We start from the raw sequence: 19,010 nt of genomic DNA on the forward strand, positions 1-19,010 counted from the left end.
ACTCCTGGGTAGGGTGATTTCAGCAGACAACTGTGGATGGCCCACAGGAATGACAATCTTTGTTTCCTTACTTCTGAGCAAATGAGTTCATGAAAAGGACAGCAGAAGCTAGAACAGAACCCTCCCAACTTTCGACAGATGTCACTTTCTCAAAGCTTTGCTGGCAGCTGCGACCACGGGCTCGGTTTTGAAACCTCAATTACTCTCTTGCTACTGTTCCCTTCCTCTCTTTTTTCTCCCTCCTCTAGTCCTTATTTGGAACAAGAGGGAGGATATTTAATGAATGAGGCAATCTGTCAACCAGTGTGGTAAAAACATTTCCAATGATTCCCAGCTACACCCAGTCTAAAAACTTGCCCTAGATTTGGGCACAAACTGGCAGAAGAGTGGTCAGCAGCTAGCCTTCAAGCTCCACAGCCACTCTCTCAGGGATCTGCCTAGGTACCTTTGTCATGGAGCCTCAGGCTTGGCTGGGCCACAGGCATTTCACCAAGCTGCCTTTTCTCTCCAAAAACAATCACCAAAACACCATGATTGGGATTTGGGATGTAACTTCAGTCAGTAGAGGGCTTGAATCCCTTGCAGGAAACCCTGGGTTTGATATTTGGCACTACAAATCACAACAAAAACATGATCAGAAGATCCTAGGCTATAAGCTTGCAGAAGACCCACAGCCGTCTCAGAGTTGGCCGGGCCAATTGTTGGACCACCTTATAAGTTCTGAAGCATTTTTCCTCTCTGTTTCTAGGACAGTGGTGGATCTCCAAGGTCTGGATATTTGAAGTCAAACTCCTACGCTCTTAGGCTATTGTCTGGTACAAGGTCATTTCTTTGGCAAGTGTTGGTTGAGTGCATACTGTAGGCATCACCAATAGTTGCCTGGCAGTAGCAACTAGGATGCATACCACATCCTCTGAAGAAGGCATTTGCCAAAAATGTTTTTCCGGTTTTATTAATCTCGAGGAAACAATCGCACAATCCCAAATGCGAGACATTCTATTGAGACAACTAGTTTGTTTGTGTCTGGTTTGTTTTTGGAGACAGAATTTGGCTTTGTGGCCCAGGTTGCTGGCTTACCCTTGAGAAAGAAAAGCAATGCTATTTAGAAAGAAGAGAAGCCGGGAATAGTGGCATATACCTTTAAATCCTGCAAAAGGCAGAAGCAAGTAAATCTCTGTTAAGTCTGAGGCTAGCCTAAGTAGTGATCTCCAGGACAGCCAAAGCTATGTAGTGAAAGTTTGTCTAAAACCAAGGTTGGGGCTGGGATTGCTACAATTTCTGTAGTAACAGAAACAGTGAATGTCTCTATTAGTCAGGCTCCTGTGCTGTGATAAAATTTCTAACATTAGCAATTTAAAAGGGGAGAGACTTAGTTCAGTTCACAGTTTCAATGTACGGTAGAGGCAGGGACATGGAGGTGCAGAGCGGCTGTAACCCTGGAGACCAGGAAGCAGAGAGAGGATGCATGTGTTTGCTGCAGGATATTTGATCACATTGTGAACCCCAAGATTGTGTACTGGAAAAAACCTTGTTGTGGTTGGCCCAGCTCTAGCACACACGTTTAACCCAAGTGCTTTCTGTAAACAGGATTAAATAAAGTCAATCATATGTCCAGAGACAGAGCAAGCAACCGGTTGACAGGGAGTGAAGCTAAAAAAACCCAGAAAAGAGAAAGGAGAGGCTTTGAGTTAAAGGGTTTTTAAGACAGGCTGGAGAAGGAGCCTTTTCCTTCTGGGAAGTCAGTGGAGTAGGAGGGTCAGCTGGGTACTTTCTCGGCCTCTCTGAGCCAGCAAGCTTTCACCACAGCGTCTAGTCACTTGGTAAATCAAACGTTTGGGATTTTGTTTTAAAAAACATCGTGTGCCAGCAGGCTCCTCACTCTTCCCTCTTTGTTCACTCCTGGCCCTTCACATACATCACGACTCTCTCCCCTTACTCCTTTCTGAAAACCCCTCACAGACACACCAGGCATGTGCTTTACTAATTGTCTAGGCATTTCTCAGTCCAATCAAATCCTAGTACCAGAGCTTAGGAGGCAGAGGAACAGGTTTATTCTTTATTTATTTATTTATTTATTTATTTATTTATTGTAAATTTGTATTTATTTCAGGAACAGGTTTATTCTTTACTTATTTATTTATTTATTGTAAATTTTTATTTATTTCCCTTGCAGGAAACTTTGGGCTTAATCCCTAGCACTGCAAATAAACAAAACAAACATTATTAGGAGAGCTATATGCCTACAGAAGACCCACAGTCTTCTCCATTCCCTGGGTCTGTCCTTTGCCTCTAGGTTGTTGGACAATTTGTTGGGACACTTTACATATATGTGTGTGTGTGTGTGTGTGTGTATAACATATAATGTATGTATATATTTTATATAAATATGCATTTATATGTGTATAATTATTTATTTTATATAAACAGTTCAGGCCAGCATGGGCTGTGACATGAGATATTATATCAAAAAACAAACACAACATTCTAATTTTCTGCACATCAAATAATTAACTGACCAAAACAGAATGCCAAGAACAAAGGGAGAAATTAACTGAGCCAGTGAGATGGGTCAGTGGGTAAAGATGCTTGTGACTCAAGCTTAATGACCTGAATTTGATGCCCTGTACTCACACAGTGGGAGGAGACAACTGATTCCCAGGCTTGATCTCTAACCACCATACATCATGACACACTCTCACCTGCATATGCATGCAGGTACGCACACACACACACACACAAAATTCATCTATTAATTAAAACATAAATTAACCATCAAAAAACCTGAGCTGTCCCATGCAGTAACTGCTAGCCCAAGGTATTTTAATGGTCAGTTGGGGTCTGGAGAGATAGCTCAGTGTCTAAGAGGACTGGCTGCTTCTTCAGTGGACCTATGTTCAATTCCTAGTAGCCACATGTCGACTCACACTTGGCTGTGACTGCAGTCCCAAGGAAACCATCCCTCTTCTGGCCTCTATAGGCACTGCAAGCATATAGCACACTGACATTCAGGCCAACACTAATACAAATAAAACAAAAATAAACTTTAAAAAGAAAGATGGCTAGGTAACTAATGAACTGATTTTTTGTATTTATTCTATTTCAATTCATTTGAATGTAAATAGCAACACATGGCTACTGAGTCCTATATTGAGCTCAGGTTATAAGAATAATCTCAGGTTATAAGAATCCTAAAAGAGCTAAGATGTAGTTCACAGAATGCTTGCCTAATGCGCATGAGATCTGGGTTCCATTTCAGCACTGTAAAAAGAAGGAGCAAAGGCAGAGATAAAGGGAGACAAACATTGACAACAGAATAGCCAAGCACCTTACATGAACCTGTACCGAATCAGAGGTAAAGAGAAATGAGAAAAGATATTTGGAAACCTACAAAGAAGGGGAAATCTATATCATTAGATAACACTATCAAACTGAAACTAATTTTCTTTAGTGTGATTTCTTTGATTCTACAGGAAGTTCCAGGGTAAAATCTAACCCAGCGGAAAAGTTACAGTGGCAGAAACTAATAACCTTGTGTCCATAGTCAGGAAGCAGAAAGCACCCATGCTTAGCACATTCCCTCTTTCCCCTGGCCCTCCAGCTCACAGGATGGTGTCACCTACATGTAATTTGGGTCTGCCTACCTAATTTAATCTAATCTGAAAATTTCCTCAAGACATACCTAGAAGTCTATTCCTGCCATGGGAGTGGGGGTGGGGTGGGGGTGTTGCATGGCAGGCGGGGAAATGAACCTGATTAAGCAAGAAGGAAAACTCAGTCCCATCCAACTTGGTGCTGGGTCAAACTCCTAGAGAGTCTGACACCAGGCAACCACATATTGCCAGCATATTTAAACACAGTACAATTTGAAAAAGTTTCCAGTCAATAATGATTACAGTTCCAGGTACACCACGAAGCTTACAGAGTGACTACACAGAAACTCCTTTACAAAATACATTTGACCACAAAGACGGGTTCTATAATTTAAGGGCCTAGGATCTGGTGTGGTCTCTGACTGAGACAGCATAGCAGGCTATAAAGTATGTAACATCTCCCCTAAGAATGAATTCTATTAACTGAATACTAAAGATAAAGGTCTAGGGAGAGAGAGAGAGAGTCTCTGAGATAAACACTCTGGGAGACTTGGGTGAGGTCTGGCTCTACCCATAGCAAAGATCACCAGGTTATTAGCAACGTCCACTCCCAGCTTTCTGGGTGGGAAACCGGTATTTATTTCCTTCATTGAGGATATGTTCTTTGTTATTAACATTCCCAGATTCTAATGTTTATCTCTGAGCATGAGGCCCTCTTGCCTGCTACATGTTCCCACGGTGATTCTAAATTCCATACGCTAACCATCAAGACTGGGTCATCATCGTTGATAAAGCCAGTGAAGGAGCAAGCTGATATGAACTGTAATCTTCAGCAGGCTCAAACATAGTTCAGAATAAAAGATGAAAAGCAGAAAGTGAGAAACGAGGAATGCAGACATCTATCAAAAGAGAGATGGTGACCGTGCAAAGGTGACCATTGTCCCTGGCTTCCAAACTCTGTTCCAAAACTGTACGAGCAATGCAGATTTCCAGACTCTAAATGTGTTTCCCTGTCTCATCTTTACAACTCTCCCTGGGGAACTACAATCAGAATGACAGTTTAGTAAGAAAGGAAGACACCTGTCTCCATCGAAGGAGTGAGATTGTTTCTTTCCTTTTCATTATCGACTTTAAAGTTGACCTTGAACTTCTGACTTTTTAATAAAATTTTATGCATGGAAGTGCTTTGCCTGCATGAGTGTATGTGTGCAACTTGTGTATCTGGTGCCAGTGGGGGCCAGAAGAGGCTGTCAGTGTCTATAGGCATTCCACCCTGAAAACACCGGATCCAATCAGAAGAGGTCATTGAATCCCTGGAACCAGAGTCACAGACAGTTGTGAGTTTGTGAACTGCCATGTGGGTGCTGGGAACTGAACCTGGGTTCTCTTCAAGCGTGGGCTGTGCTCTTAACTTTGGAGTCATCTCTCCAGCACTGAATTTTTGACTTCTGATTCTCCTGCCTTTGCACCCTAAAGTGCTGAGATTAAAGACCTGGCCTATGATTTCTCCTTTGGCAGAAACCCTGTGACTTTGGGAAGCAGCAGACTTGTTTTTCTTTCCTCTTAAGATTTGACGACCCCCCCCCTCTACCTTTATTATTTATGAATCTACTATTTCTTCTCCCAGATGCCCTGGGCCAAACACAAACCCTTAAAGCATTCATTTACTTTGCAACATGCTGGTTACTTGTAAGTCAAATAATTATAAACTGTCACATAATTTCAAAAAATATATATTCTTGAACACCTTATTATTTTTATGTGCATGGCGGTTTTGCCTGTACTTAAGTGCACCACCTTGCATACTGCAGCTGGAGAAGCCATTATGGAGTTACAGATAGTTGCACAGACCAGATGGTTTTTAGCCACTATGCAGGTGTTGGAACTTAAAACCTGGGTCCTCCGGCAGAGCTACCAGGTGCTCTTAACCGCTGAGTCATTTCTAAACCCCAGTTGTTACATAGTCAAGTAACCAAAAGTCAAACAGAATGGCAACAAAATGGAAGAAGACATAAGTAGAAAAGGTTGGTGGCACTAACAAGGGACAATTTATGATTAGCTGATTCTTCAATCAGGCCCTCAGCAGCTTCCTCAATTTAGAACCTGGTCTGAGAATCACAGGTACTTATAGAATCAGAGCCATCTTACCAAAAACCCTAGAGGATGCAAACGTTTGAAACTCTTTTTGGCGTGGGGGGGGGGGGGGGTGTAGGTGCGGGGGAGGTGCAGCGGTCGGTTCAAGACAGGGTTTTTCTGCTGTTCTGGAACTCACTCTGTAGACCAGGCTGGTTTTCAACTCAGAGATCTGCCTGCTTCTGCCTCCCGAGCTGGGATTAAAGGCCTGTGCTACCACTGCCACAGTAAGTTTGAAACTTTCAAAGTGTGGGAAGATTTAGTTGTGTAGAGAAAACATGAAGAATGGTTCAATGGGTGAAACTTCCTAGGTAGATACACAAAGTCAAAATTGGAAATGAGCTTTAGAAGCTGAGAGTATGACTTAATGGTAGAGTGCTTGCTTATTACACAGCAGGCGCCAGGTTCAGTCCAACAGACCCTGAAGGGGCAGGGAAAGGTGGGGATGGGGGTGGGGAGTGACAGCATGGACAAAGGAGCCTTCTGTACTAGTTTATGCTGGGTCGTTAATCTCAGCACTTGGAGGCTGAGGCATAAGATTGCTATGAATTCCAATTTATCTAGGGCTACATAATGGGGCACTATCAAACAATTTTTAAAAGTTTAAAAAATAAAAAAAAAAACATAAAGGACCTTATTTTGGGGGAGGAGGACAATTCTCACTTAAGACCAGGCAAGATGAGGTTGATAAGTTGGTTAAAAGGATGGAACGTGTGCATAGAAAACTTTGAATACTTCTGGGAGGGTTGGTCAGCTTGGGAAATACAGTCAGTTGACAATGAAGAAACAATAATGTTTTAGAGATGTTTCTCCAGGATGAATTAAAGAGAAAATAGACAAATGACTGCACAAGTCCTCAGGTCATAGAGATCGGTGCCCTGGTCACAGAGGTGCTCCAGTGTAAGCGACACACATCTGCCTTTAGCTCTATGTAAGTTCTGTTAGCCAGTTATGCTGCTAGAGTTTCCAATGATAGCTCTGGCTCTGTGTAGGAGGGCAGTTTATATAAAGACTGTTAACAAAAAAATCAAAGCATAGAAATTTACATGAACAAGAGAGGAAGGGCCAAAGAACTGATGAGAGCGTGAGATGGTATTCATTTTAGACAAAGGGCAGTAATATACATTTGGGAAGGGGCAATAGAATGAGTGGGTATCTAGGCAATGGCGCTATCATCTAGAGGAGTTTTATGGAGAAAAGAGAAACTAGGAAAAAGTAAGGTACTTCAGAGATTGTTTATTGAGGACCAAACCACCCTAGTGACCAGTCTCTAGTGACCAAGGCTATTTTGTAGCCCTGACTTGTGAAGGACAGTCCTCCAGGAAGACTATTTTGACTTACAGGCATATAGGAAAAGCTACATCAAATGGCGCTTCCTGAAGTCACAGGTTCCTAATGTGATTTCTAATTGAAAGAATCACCGAATCAGGGCTGGAGAGATGGCTCAGAGGTTAAGAGCACTGGCTGCTCTTCCAGAGGTCCTGAGTTCAATTCCCAGCACCCACATGGTGGCTCACAACCATCTGTAATGGGATCCAATGCCCTCTTCTGGTGTGTCTGAAGACAGCTACAGTTTACTCATATAAATGAAATACATAAATCTTGAAAAAATCACCGAATCAATTTATTCACATTTTGAGCTGGCTGTTTGAGTTTTATCCTGTCACTGTGATAAAATCCTCTGATCAAAAGCAACTTACGGTTTATTTCATCTCACAGTCAAGGCAAGAAGCTGAGAGCAGGGCTGCATACTATTCCACTCGCCATTACCAGTGACAGGACAACAGAAACTATGGAGGGACACCACTTTATAACTTATCCAGGCTGATGCTTAGCTAGCCTACATCTGGAGCCATCTGCCAGGAACCACCTGGTTCTTGTGCTGGGTCCTCCTATACTGATCAGCAAGACAGTCTTCCACAGATGACCCCACAGACCAGTCTGATCTAGATAAATCCTCACTGACTTCCTTTCAAAGGACTCTAGGCTGTGCCACATTGACAACGCTAACTAGGATGACAGTATATAAAATATCTCCTTTGCCTGACATTTTCTTTTTTTGGTGGCCTCAAACTCCTTAAAGATGACCTTAAACTTTGAATCCTCTTGCCTCTATCTTCTAAATGCTGGTTTTAAAGGAATGTATCGCCACAGCTAGTTTATGGTGGCTGGGGATTACACCCATGCCTAATGAATGCTAGGTAAGCAATCTACTCTACCAAGTGAACTACCTCCCCAGGCCTTATTATAACATTTACATACACACACAAACACACACAAATACATACATACATATATACATACATACATGCCTATACACATACATATATACACAGATACATATATACACAGATACATACACACACATAAATATGTATATACACATATATACACTCATACATATACACATACATACATATATACATGCATACATACATATATACACACATACATACATGCATATACACATACATGAATGCATACAAACACACATACACACATACATACATATATACATACTATTATTTCGGCCATAATAACCACCAATTATTGTCCCTTGCTCTCCTCTCTCTCCCATTGACTCTGTTCCTCTTTCATGCTAGTCCCCACTTTCGTTCTTCACTTCTGTGGTACCCACAATGGGTTGAATCAGGGTTGCTTGCCGGAGCATGGATGAGCTTACTTACAGGAGCATGGGCACCTTACCAGTGGCTACACCACTGGAAAAAAATTGCTTGTTGCTGGGTGTGGCAGCCTTTAATCCCAGCACTCAGGAGGCAGAAGCAGGCAGAGGCAGATCTCTGTGAGATCGAGGCCTGTGTGGTCTGCATAAAGGCTTCCAGGACAGCTAGGACTACATAGAGAAACCCAGTTTCAAACAAATTGCCTCTTCTAGGAGAATGGAAGGACTTCATGAGTCGCTCCCTGCTCCATGATGGACTGTTAGTGAGCCCAATCTTAGAAGTTCTTGTGCAGAGGATCACAGCTGCCGTTCATGTGTTCATGAGTACAACAGCTAGAAGGTGGGATTACACAATGCCCCTCCTACTTCTTCCCTTAGTTTTTCCGTTCTTTCTGCCACCTCTTCCATAGTGTTCCCTGGGCCTTGGATGGAGTAACACAGGTCTCCCATCATTTCTCAGCACTTTGACCAGGTTGTGATCTCTGCAATAAACGATCACCCACTACAGAAAGTTTCTCAAACCAATGCTGACAGCCCTAATCGATGGGAATAAATACAAGTGCTTATAAAACTGTTTGACAGGCACAACTTATCCATTTAGCAAAATCAACAGTAGTAGTTTTCCCACTAGGTCCTCTGCCTCAGGCTTTTGGCAAGGTTTACAGTATGAGATGTGAATGCCCTGTTAAGAAGCTAGCCTCAAAAGCTGGGCAGTGGTGGCACACGCATTTAATGCTGGCACTTGGAAGGCAGAGGTAGATGGATTTCTGAGTTCAGGGCCAGCCTGGTCTACAGAGTGAGTTCCAGGACATCTATGGCTACACAGAGAGACCTTGTCTCAGAAGAAGAAGAAGAAGGAGGAGGAGGAGGAGGAGGAGGAGGAGGAGGAGGAGGAGGAGGAGTTGGAGGAAGAAGCAGCTAGTACTTGGGGAGATGGGGTGTGGAGAGCCAACACAACATTTAAGAATATTTGTTGCCCTTCCAGAGGACCAGGGTTCAGTTTCCCAGCACAGGAAGGCTCATCACTGTCTGTAACTACAGTTGGTTATGGTAGCTACTAGAGGATCCTGGAAGTGACTGGTTGTCCCCAGAATAGTCACACCTTTACTGGACACATCTTGCTTGAAGTCACTGTAGCACACATACAGGGTTCACCATCGATGACACCCCTTTCCCAGCAGCCTGTGTAGCCCCTGCTAGCAGAGACGAAACTTCCAGGTCAGTTCCAGCTTGATTTCTCTATGAGCTGCAATCAAAGCATGTGATGTCTTCAACAATAGGGTCCTAACATCTAGTTCTGCTAACCAACCAGCAACAGGGCAATTCTCTTTTTGTTGGTTTGGATCCTCAGAGACAACACTGAGAAACATCTTTAAGAATAAGCATGTGGTGATTAGTTTTTTGAAAGGAGTGATTGAGGTGAATTATGTATATAAAAAGAATTAATAATGCTCAAAATATGAGCTGTACATGAAGATGAGGCCAATGGCCTCCCCATAACGGTGGGAGAGATGAGAAAGGAGATTTTTGCAATGATGTATAGAAGGAAGGCTGTGGCGGATCTGCCCAGTGCAGGTTCCTGTCTCAATAATGAACAGAATTATTTGGTGATAAAGAACAAATAACATGAAAACAGATATACTTGAAGCCATGAGAAATACTCTAAAGACTAAAGAATAATCAACCCAGACACCAATCCTTAGGAAATGCTTAAAGAGATAGGATGGGGAGAGCCCTAAAAAGAAAATCTAAAAAGTGATCACCAGAGTAGTGGGAGCAAAAAAAAAAAAAAAAAAAAAAGAAAAGAAAAAAAGAGGAAACAGCAGAACAGTAGCAAAGGGCAATAAATGTCAAAGAATGTTGAACAGTGTCAAAACAATACCAACTAATGCAGTCCTTACAGGTGGGTGAGGAGAGAGGACTGGCAAACGTGGGGATTGGAACAGAGAATGTCAATATCTAACAATAGAAAGAAAGAGGTGGGGGGAGAGAAAGAGAGAGAGAGAATAGAGAGAGAGATATGGAAATGTAATGGAAGGTATTACTTTGTTTACTAACTTTAAATTTTCAGTTTTTAAAAGAGAGGGGGACGGGAGAGAGTGGTGGAAGAACTCGGCCCCTGCGTGCGCGTGCGCTTGGGTGCGTGCGCGCGCGCGCGCACACACACACACAATTGTGCATGGTGCGCATGTGCTCTTGTGGAGGGAGCAGAAACAGAGACAGAAGCAAATGGATCTGGAGCTCAAAGCCAGCCTTGGCTACAGAGATTCTGTCAAAAGAAAAAAGAAAGAAAAGGAGGAGGAAGAGGAAGAGGAGGAGGAAGAGGACTGGAGATGTAGCTCTATTGGTAGAGGACTTGCCTAACATGCTTGGATTTACTCCCCACAACTACAAAACTGGATGTTGTTACAGTAGAATCACAAGTTCAAGGTCATATGTAGGAAGTTAAGACCAACTTTGGCTACAGAAAACCCTCTCTCTCAAAAAAAAAAAAAAGCAGCCAAAAAAAAAAAATGAAGCTTATTCTACTAGCCACAATTCCTAGCTAAAGGACAGGCAAGACAAAAATTACAGGTAGGAAAATTTAAAATATTTGCCAGTCATTTTATGAGAATTCAGAAACAACAGCAGCAACAAAAAGAAATGTCCTGGTGCTCAAATAACATGCGTGTAAGAAATGTGGAAGTGTCAATGAGGAACTGTCCCTTGCTTAGTCTGCATTGCTATTGTTATAGCTAGTTATTAAGTGTTGTGACTTCTGACATGGATTTTTTAAAGGTTGATCTTTTGGGTCAAATGTGCCTGTTATTGGTCATATGGAAAATATGAGATCGTCTTTACAGGACTCGAGATTTCACTCTGTATTTAAGACAACAGGAAATGGACTTCACTTGGAACTTGGACTTTTATTAATGGAGTAGTTTATCTTCGTGTTATAAAACCTTTAAAATATGGTTAAGAAAAGCCATCTGGAAACCTTTAAAATGTGATTTTAAGAAAACATCTGAGGGACAGATTTAGACAGGAGAGATCATGGTCTACGTAGTTCAGGGTGGTCTTGAAGTTGCTTTCAATGTCTCTTGATCTGAGGAGAGGAAGTGGTGGGGTTGGTGGGGTTGGTAGTCCTTGAACACACTCGGTTGCAGAAGATGATGGATGAACTTGGATTTTATGATCTTCCTGTCTTCATCTCCCCAAGGCCTGGATTACAAGACTGCGATTCCACGCCGAATTTTAGAATTGTTTTCAAATAGATTTCTAAATTCTTTAAAGTTTGAAAACCTTAAAACTTTTATGTAAATTTGCTCAAGATAGCTAGGAAACTACATTTCCCAAGAGTGCACGCGGTTAGTCGCCACACTGGTTTGGTCGCTTTACCAAGAGGCACACTGGGAAATGTAGTACTCCGAGCAGCGGGGCTCACAACACTTTAGACGGAAGACGGAAAGTGCGCCACCAGTGGCAGGACGGGAAGCGCACAAGGACTCTGCACACCCCCAATTTTGTGCGTGCGGTCGGAGAAAACGTCCAGGTCATCTATACCTCTCCAAGCAAGGTGCTGGCCACGGTTCAGCGCTGGCAAGCTGCTCGGAGGTCCCTGACGGGAAGGTGCCAACCGCGGGGGGTCGAGCTCGTACCCGCCCCACCCAGGCTGCGGCCGCACGGGGAGGAAGCGCGCACAGGCCGAGTGCAAAAGTTTCCTTTTCTGCTTTCCAGTCAGAGAAGCTTCAACTAACCGAGGGCGGAGATGCCTGACTTCAGTTGGAAGAGAACCCGGGAGCCAAAGGGGTTAAAATAAGCGACGTCCCGGAAAAACAAACAAACAAACAAACAAACACCTCTCTCCACCACTAGCCATGGGCAGCCGAGATCACCTGTTTAAAGTGCTGGTGGTGGGGGACGCAGCCGTGGGCAAGACGTCTCTGGTCCAGCGCTACTCCCAGGACAGCTTCAGCAAGCACTACAAGTCCACTGTGGGAGGTGAGCGGTCGTGGGTGGCTGGGAGCAGGGGTCGAGGCTTGCAGTCAGTAGCTTCTGGGTACTGAGGTCGCCTCTAAGGGGTTCCCAGCCTGCGCCGACTGCCTAGGACGACGTATACAGGTGAGAGATGGTGAAGGTGGAGGGGTCTGAGCCGAGGCTGTTCTCGGCGGAGGGCTATGCCCTCCTGCAGCCATGCGCTGCCCAGAGCAACTTCTCCAGCCAGCAAAGGCAGCTGAGCCTCGGTTCACGTTCAGTTTGGGGCAGATATCCTGCTTCCTACCAGCGTCAGATGGGTGTTGAGGAAAGAACCGACTTGACCTAAGGAGGAAAGCCAAGAAGCTAAGCAGTCAGGGGGACCGGGTGTGGGGAAGACTGGAGGATTCTGGTCAGGTCTAATGAGCCCTGGGGGGGGGGGGGGTAATTCGAGAACTTCGTGAGAAATTGAGAGGAATTCACGAAAGAATGTGAAATACACCCCGAGTGGCCTATCTTCTTCTCTCACACTGGGGAAGGCAGGGAGGAAGAGAGAAAGAAGCACTAAAAGTTCATTTCTTTCCCAGTGTGGCCTTTGGACTCAACTGAACCGTCCACCCCCCACTCCCCCCCCACACACACAGACACACACACCACCACAAGTAAAATGTAGTTAACAAGGTGCTAATATTAAAGAGTAAAATTATACTTGTACCAACATAGATTTTGAAAGTGGGTGCCGGGGTACATATGAAAGGATTTTTAAATTAACTCTTTACTTTGAAATAAAAACATTAAAGCACATTTGGCAAAGGACAGAAGAGATGAGATGGGTCAGTGGGTAGCGGTGCTTTATGCCAAGCCTGAGTTGGATTCCCTGACCCCAGAAGATGGGTGGAGGAGACTCCCAGACGTTGCCCTCTGCCCTCCATGGGCACAGTGGCACAACCACACACTATAAAATAGTTTTAATCAATTTTTCAGAAGTATCTGGAAAAATTAAGGGTTCAACATTTCAAAGATTGTTTTCTGACTACTTTGCCCACCACTCCTAAATACTAGACCTTATTTCATGGATTTGGGTTAAAAATGTCCGGTGAATTAGTTTTTACCAGTAGTCTTAGGTCTCCAACAGTATGAACGTAATTGATTCTGGCAAGTTTTGATTTGTTTGTTTTTCCCAGCGTTTATTATAATTTCTCCCTCATTTTTACTTCTGTCACAGGTGTAGATGAATATGTTTCCAAACTGAAATTATTCTGGTTTTCTCCTTAACAAATAGCTTTTCCGGCACAGTATGGTTGTCTAAACCTTTATTTCCAACACTCAAGAGGGTGAGGCAAGAGGATCTCAGATTGGAGCTAGGCTGCACTACACGACTTTGGGAGGTTCCCCTGGAATAGCTGTTCAGCCCAATCTCACAGAGTTTCAGCATCTGCAGACCAGTGGGGGATTCAGGGTAGCTCTTAAGCGGCATCCATGTAGTCTCCTCTGGCATCTTGTTCACTTAACCGGTACCTGCCTGACATAATTAACACAGGCTTAAGGAGGATACAGAGGTTTTCGTTGTGTTTTCTCATAATACTGTTTGATTAGATACTAACAGTGAAGTTGAGGTAGAAGATACAAAACTTAACTTCCTTTCCTCCACCTCCCCCCTCATCCTTTCCTTGAGAACTGCCCCCCCCAACGGAAAAACCCCCCAGAAACCATTTGACCTGAGAACAGGAATTATTGTCAAAACCGTTCCCACTTTCTTGTCCCTAGCCATGGAGATAATCAGTATGGAATAGTTTGATCTGATAGAGGAGAAAACACTGAAGACCCTTTGGAGAGTATTAATTACATGTCCCAGCACTTAAACACCGTAGGCCCATCTCCATCTCCTGAAGGCTTAAACCTAATTGGAGTGTCGTGATCCTGGGGCTGTCACTGTATATTTGATCTGAGCTTATGCTGGGATTAAAAAGAAAAACATTTACTTTGTGTATGTGTGTACATGTGCACTGTGACATACATGTGGAAGTCACAGGACAGTTTATAGGCTTGGGTTGTCAGGGTTGGAGACAAATACCCTCACCTTGCTTACAGAACCATCGTAAAGACATGTTTTTATTAAAGTATAATATTCATATATTTCCAGTGGATTTTGCTCTGAAGGTTCTCCAGTGGTCTGACTCAGAGATGGTGAGGCTCCAGCTGTGGGATATTGCAGGTAAAATGGGAAAACCAGACAGTAACAAGGGGAGAAATTATTTAACCAGCAGGCTCTTTGGGGTGGTGGGAGGGGGAAAATGAATATGGGATGGCAAGGCTGACATTTCTTTTTTCCTGAAGCTACAAGTTTGAGCTGCTCTGAGCTTTCAAGATGATTTTGGAGATGCATTGCTTCAAAGACAAAGAGACATAGTGCCATCTGTGTGGGGGTGGAAAAGCTTCTAAGGTGGTGGATTATCCATAGGTGGATATTCCCCTAGCAGCAGAGTGGGCGCCAGATCTTCAGCTGACTTTACTGAGAAACAAGATCTCTAGAAAATCGAGACAGTGATAATGATGAGCCCTTGTTATATGCTGCTCTTCGTACTTCAAATTTACTGGCTCACTAGCCCTGTCGTGAAAGCTTTTATCTTGCGCTGCACATGACAGATCTGAAGTGCTCAGCCTGATTTTCTTAAAGTCACACAGATAGCAAGTGGCAGACAGGGATTTGGCCATTGCAGTCTGGATACAGAATCCGCAGTGGAAATGATTGGGTTTAATAATCCCTTAATGGGATAGACAGAGTCAGAGAGTAAGGGAAGGCGCCTTCTCTACCATATATGCAGATGTCCTACCTTCCAGTGAAGGGAGGATACTCGGGGTATCAGAGGGTGCTCACCGTAAGAATCATCATCTTGAGAGCTCTCTCTTCTCTCCAGGGCAGGAGCGTTTCACATCCATGACACGACTCTACTATCGAGATGCTGCTGCCTGTGTTATTATGTTTGACGTCACCAATGCCACTACTTTCAGCAACAGCCAAAGATGGAAACAGGATCTGGACAGCAAACTCACACTGCCCAGTGGAGAGCCAGTGCCTTGCCTGCTCTTGGCCAACAAGGTGTGTGGCCAGTTTAAGTAAATGGCCCCTGGCATCTATGAGTGGCCAGAGTAAAGGTATCTAAAAGGTCCTGTGTTTCTGAGCATGTCCACCCTGTTTTGTTTATTTTTTTAAAGATAGTTCCTGTATCACCCACCAAGGTTGGGCTAGAACCCACAACCCTGCTTCTCTTGCCCAGGTGCTATAATTAGTGTCCCATGCCTGGCCACCAGCACATCAGTGTGCCTGTTTGTTCCTTTCAAGTTGGAAGAGTCACCTCTTCTTTCTTTTAAAGAGATTTTGAGGAAAATGGTTTTCCTTCTCCCCACCCTTAATTTTGTGTTTTGCCTACATGTATGTCTGTGCACTGTGTTTGTGTGGCTCCTAAGGAAGCCAGAAGAGGGCATCAGATTCATGGGTCTGGAGTTACAGAACGTTGTGAGCTGACAAGTAGGTGGTGCTGGGAATCAAAGAAGAGCAGCCAGTGCTCTTAACTACTGAGCCAGCTACATCCTTGAGAGTGACCTGTTTTTAAGGAAGAATGTTGACTGTAGACTTTAGATGTTGGGGGGGCGGGTCTTAACCATTGGTTGAAAACTGTTCTAAATACACAAACTCCTATGAAGATTATGGTGTTACCACTTATCCACTTATGTATTTTATTTTTGTCAGAGTGATCTGTCCCCTTGGGCAGTGAGCCGGGACCAGATCGACCGGTTCAGTAAAGAGAATGGTTTCACGGGTTGGACAGAAACATCAGTCAAGGAGAACAAGAATATTAATGAGGCCATGAGGTGAGTCGCTTCTAGTGTTCTAGAGACAGGCACGGAAACTGTTGTCCACTGTGGCCCCATGGATCCTCTTTTCTTATTTCTGAGCAAAGAAGTACAGATTAAGCCTCTGGGATGCCAGCTTCCCTGAGATAATTAGCACATGGTGGTGCTTACACCTTGTGTCATTGTGGAGTGCTCCTGGTGATAAGACAATGCCTGCTATACCTCCTCCTCCATCTGCCTTCCCGGGATTACTTTTCTTGTTTTCTGTTTGTTTTTTTAAGAGTCCTCGTTGAAAAGATGATGAACAATTCCAGAGAAGATATAATGTCTTTATCCACCCAAGGGAACTACATCAATCTTCAAAGCAAGCCCTCCTCCGGATGGACATGCTGCTAGTTCTGTTCGGCTCCTCTGTCCAGGTCTCTGAGTCATTCCATCTCTTCCTGTTGGTTGCCCACCTAGCATAAAAGTTCTGTTGAGAATATTTGACCCGTCTCTTGCCAGTTGCCTGGAAAGGAGCCCCATTGTGACTTGAGAATGGCTGCCTTGGGGGAAAAAAAAAAAAAACGGGCGGTGGTGGCACACGCCTTTAATCCCAGCACTTGGGAGGCAGAGGCAGGCGGATTTCTGAGTTCAACAGTTCGAGACTAGCCTGGTCTACAGAGTGAGTTCCAGGACAGCCAGGGCTACACAGAGAAACCCTGTCTCGAAAAACGGAAAAAAAAAAAAGAGAATGGCTGCCTGGGACCCACGTGCCTTTGTGTTGTTCCTGGATGTTGTCTGTGACTTACTGATGGCCCGTGTACTATAGTTAGTGTTTTCTATGTGACAGTGATCACCTCATTCCTCAACTGTGAAATGAGTTTGTGAGAAGGAATAAAAATTAGCACTTGTGTATTGTGTATTGTGTATTGTGTTTTGTGATGCTGGGGATTAGACTCAGGGCCTTGCTCCTGCTGGGCAAGCACATTGCTACTGATGTATCTCCTAGCCCTAGTATCCGGGTTTTAAAATAATTCTCAGGGCCAGAAAGATAGCTCAGTGAGTAAAGGCACTTGCCACCAAACCAGAAAACCTGAGTTTAGTCCCAGGGGCCCATGTGGAGGAAGAACTGACTCACACAAGTTAGTCCTATGACTTACGCATGCTCACACACACACACCAAGGGACACTCTTGCTCTCAAGCATACAAAGTAAATAAGTAAATATAAAAAGTAAAAGTATTACAAAGATACCTGTGGTATATATGCCTACAATCCTAGTGCCTGGGAAGCTGAAGCAGGAGGATTACATGTACAAGGACAGCTTGGACTACATAGTATAAGATCTCATCCTTAAAAATAACAATAGCTGGGTATGGTGGCGCATGCCTTTAATCCCAGAACTGGGAAGACAGAGGCAGTCTGATCTCTTGTAAGTTCGAAGCCAGCCTGGTCTACAAGCAAATCTATGACAGCCAGAGCTATTACATAGAGAAATCCTGTCTTGGAAAACAAACAAACAAAAAACCCAATAACAATAATAATACTCACCAATTTTTGAGATTTTTCTTTTCTATTTGATACAGAAAAAATACCATGACTTCAGATTGATGGAAAATAAGATCAGATGGTCTCTCAACCAAATTCCATTTTCTTCCAGATTCTTCCTGTTTTGGATCTAACATTTCAACATCAGATTCTGAGGTGCAGGGGGAAGACATTGAACACCCAATTTGGGGCTACTGGTGGTAAAGCAGAATCACTGTGTTTTTTAAGCTTTTAGTCATAATTAACTCTACCTTGACTTGGCTTCAAGAATAGCCAGGTTTCAGGCTGGAGAAATGGTTCAGCAGTTAGGAGCACTGCTGCTCTTAGAAAGAAGCCAAGTTTGATTCAATCCCAGCACCCACATGGGAGGCTGAAAACAACCTGTAACCCCAGCTGAGAGGGATTTGTCATCTATGGCCTTTTATATGCATAGATGGATGTACACATACATACACACAGATACATACACACAATAAAATCTAAAAACAGGACAATAAAACAAGTTCATCTTCAGCCACATTTTTAAAAAGAACAAGAAAAAGAAAGTCAATAGTGAAATAGTGAAAGGAATAGTGAGTGGCATCCCGGCAGATAGAAGGCTAAGGCAGAAGAATTTGAGACCAGTCTGGGCTACCTAATTAGACTGTGTTTCAAAACAATAAAAAGAGACTGGAGAGGAGGCTCAGTGGTTAACACTGAGTAGCTAGTGGTTAGTGGCTAGAGTGGCTGCTCTTCCAGAGGACCAAGGTTCAATTTCAACACCCACTTGACTGACAACCGACTGCAACTCCAGTTTCCAGGGGATCTGGTGCCCTCTTCGGGCATCCTCAGGCATTGCATTGCATATAATGCACAGATACATATGCAGGCAAAACACCTATAAAAATAAAAGTAAACAAACCTTAAGCTTTAAAACTGTATCATGATAGCATTCCTTGTTATTCCACACATTTTTAAAAGATTTATTTATGTATACGAGTACTCTATCTGCATGTACACCTGTGGAGAGCCGCAGAGTGCCGCGCCCTTAAGATGGCGCAGGTCTCTGCCTTCCGCCACCTGTTGGCGAGTGCTCTCAGGAGTAAACAAGTCCTTATTTGGCTGTGGCTAGTGATCTGGCTTGCTTCCATGTATGTGGGCCTATCTGCTGTTGCCACGTGGCAGACAGGGGTAGGCTATTCCTAGAACACTTAAGCCTGGGAGACGCTTTCCCAGAGGTCAGTGAGAAACTTATTCAAGGTCCTGAATAAACTGCTTGGAGAAGAG

At 43.7% G+C, this 19,010-nt stretch overlaps 1 protein-coding gene across 3 annotated transcripts; it reads left to right on the forward strand.

The window, feature by feature from the left end:
• Positions 1-11,839: 11,839 nt before the first annotated feature.
• On the forward strand, positions 11,840-16,798 carry Rab29 (RAB29, member RAS oncogene family). 3 transcript variants are annotated; one of them, XM_028764679.1, is made up of 6 exons: positions 11,840-11,962; positions 12,124-12,387; positions 14,504-14,575; positions 15,279-15,460; positions 16,112-16,233; positions 16,497-16,798. In XM_028764679.1, the coding sequence occupies exons 2-6, from the start codon at positions 12,264-12,266 to the stop codon at positions 16,609-16,611; spliced, it is 615 nt and encodes a 204-aa protein (XP_028620512.1). In that variant the 5' UTR covers positions 11,840-11,962; positions 12,124-12,263; the 3' UTR covers positions 16,612-16,798. The 3 variants fall into 3 exon arrangements, with proteins under 3 accessions (XP_028620512.1, XP_028620511.1, XP_028620510.1); XM_028764678.1 differs by having other exon boundaries at positions 11,878-12,000; XM_028764677.1 differs by having other exon boundaries at positions 11,884-12,015.
• Positions 16,799-19,010: the final 2,212 nt, after the last annotated feature.

This window comes from Grammomys surdaster, unplaced genomic scaffold, assembly GCF_004785775.1.
Source record: "Grammomys surdaster isolate TR1022 unplaced genomic scaffold, NIH_TR_1.0 145, whole genome shotgun sequence".
In the NCBI taxonomy this organism is placed as follows: domain Eukaryota; kingdom Metazoa; phylum Chordata; class Mammalia; order Rodentia; family Muridae; genus Grammomys; species Grammomys surdaster.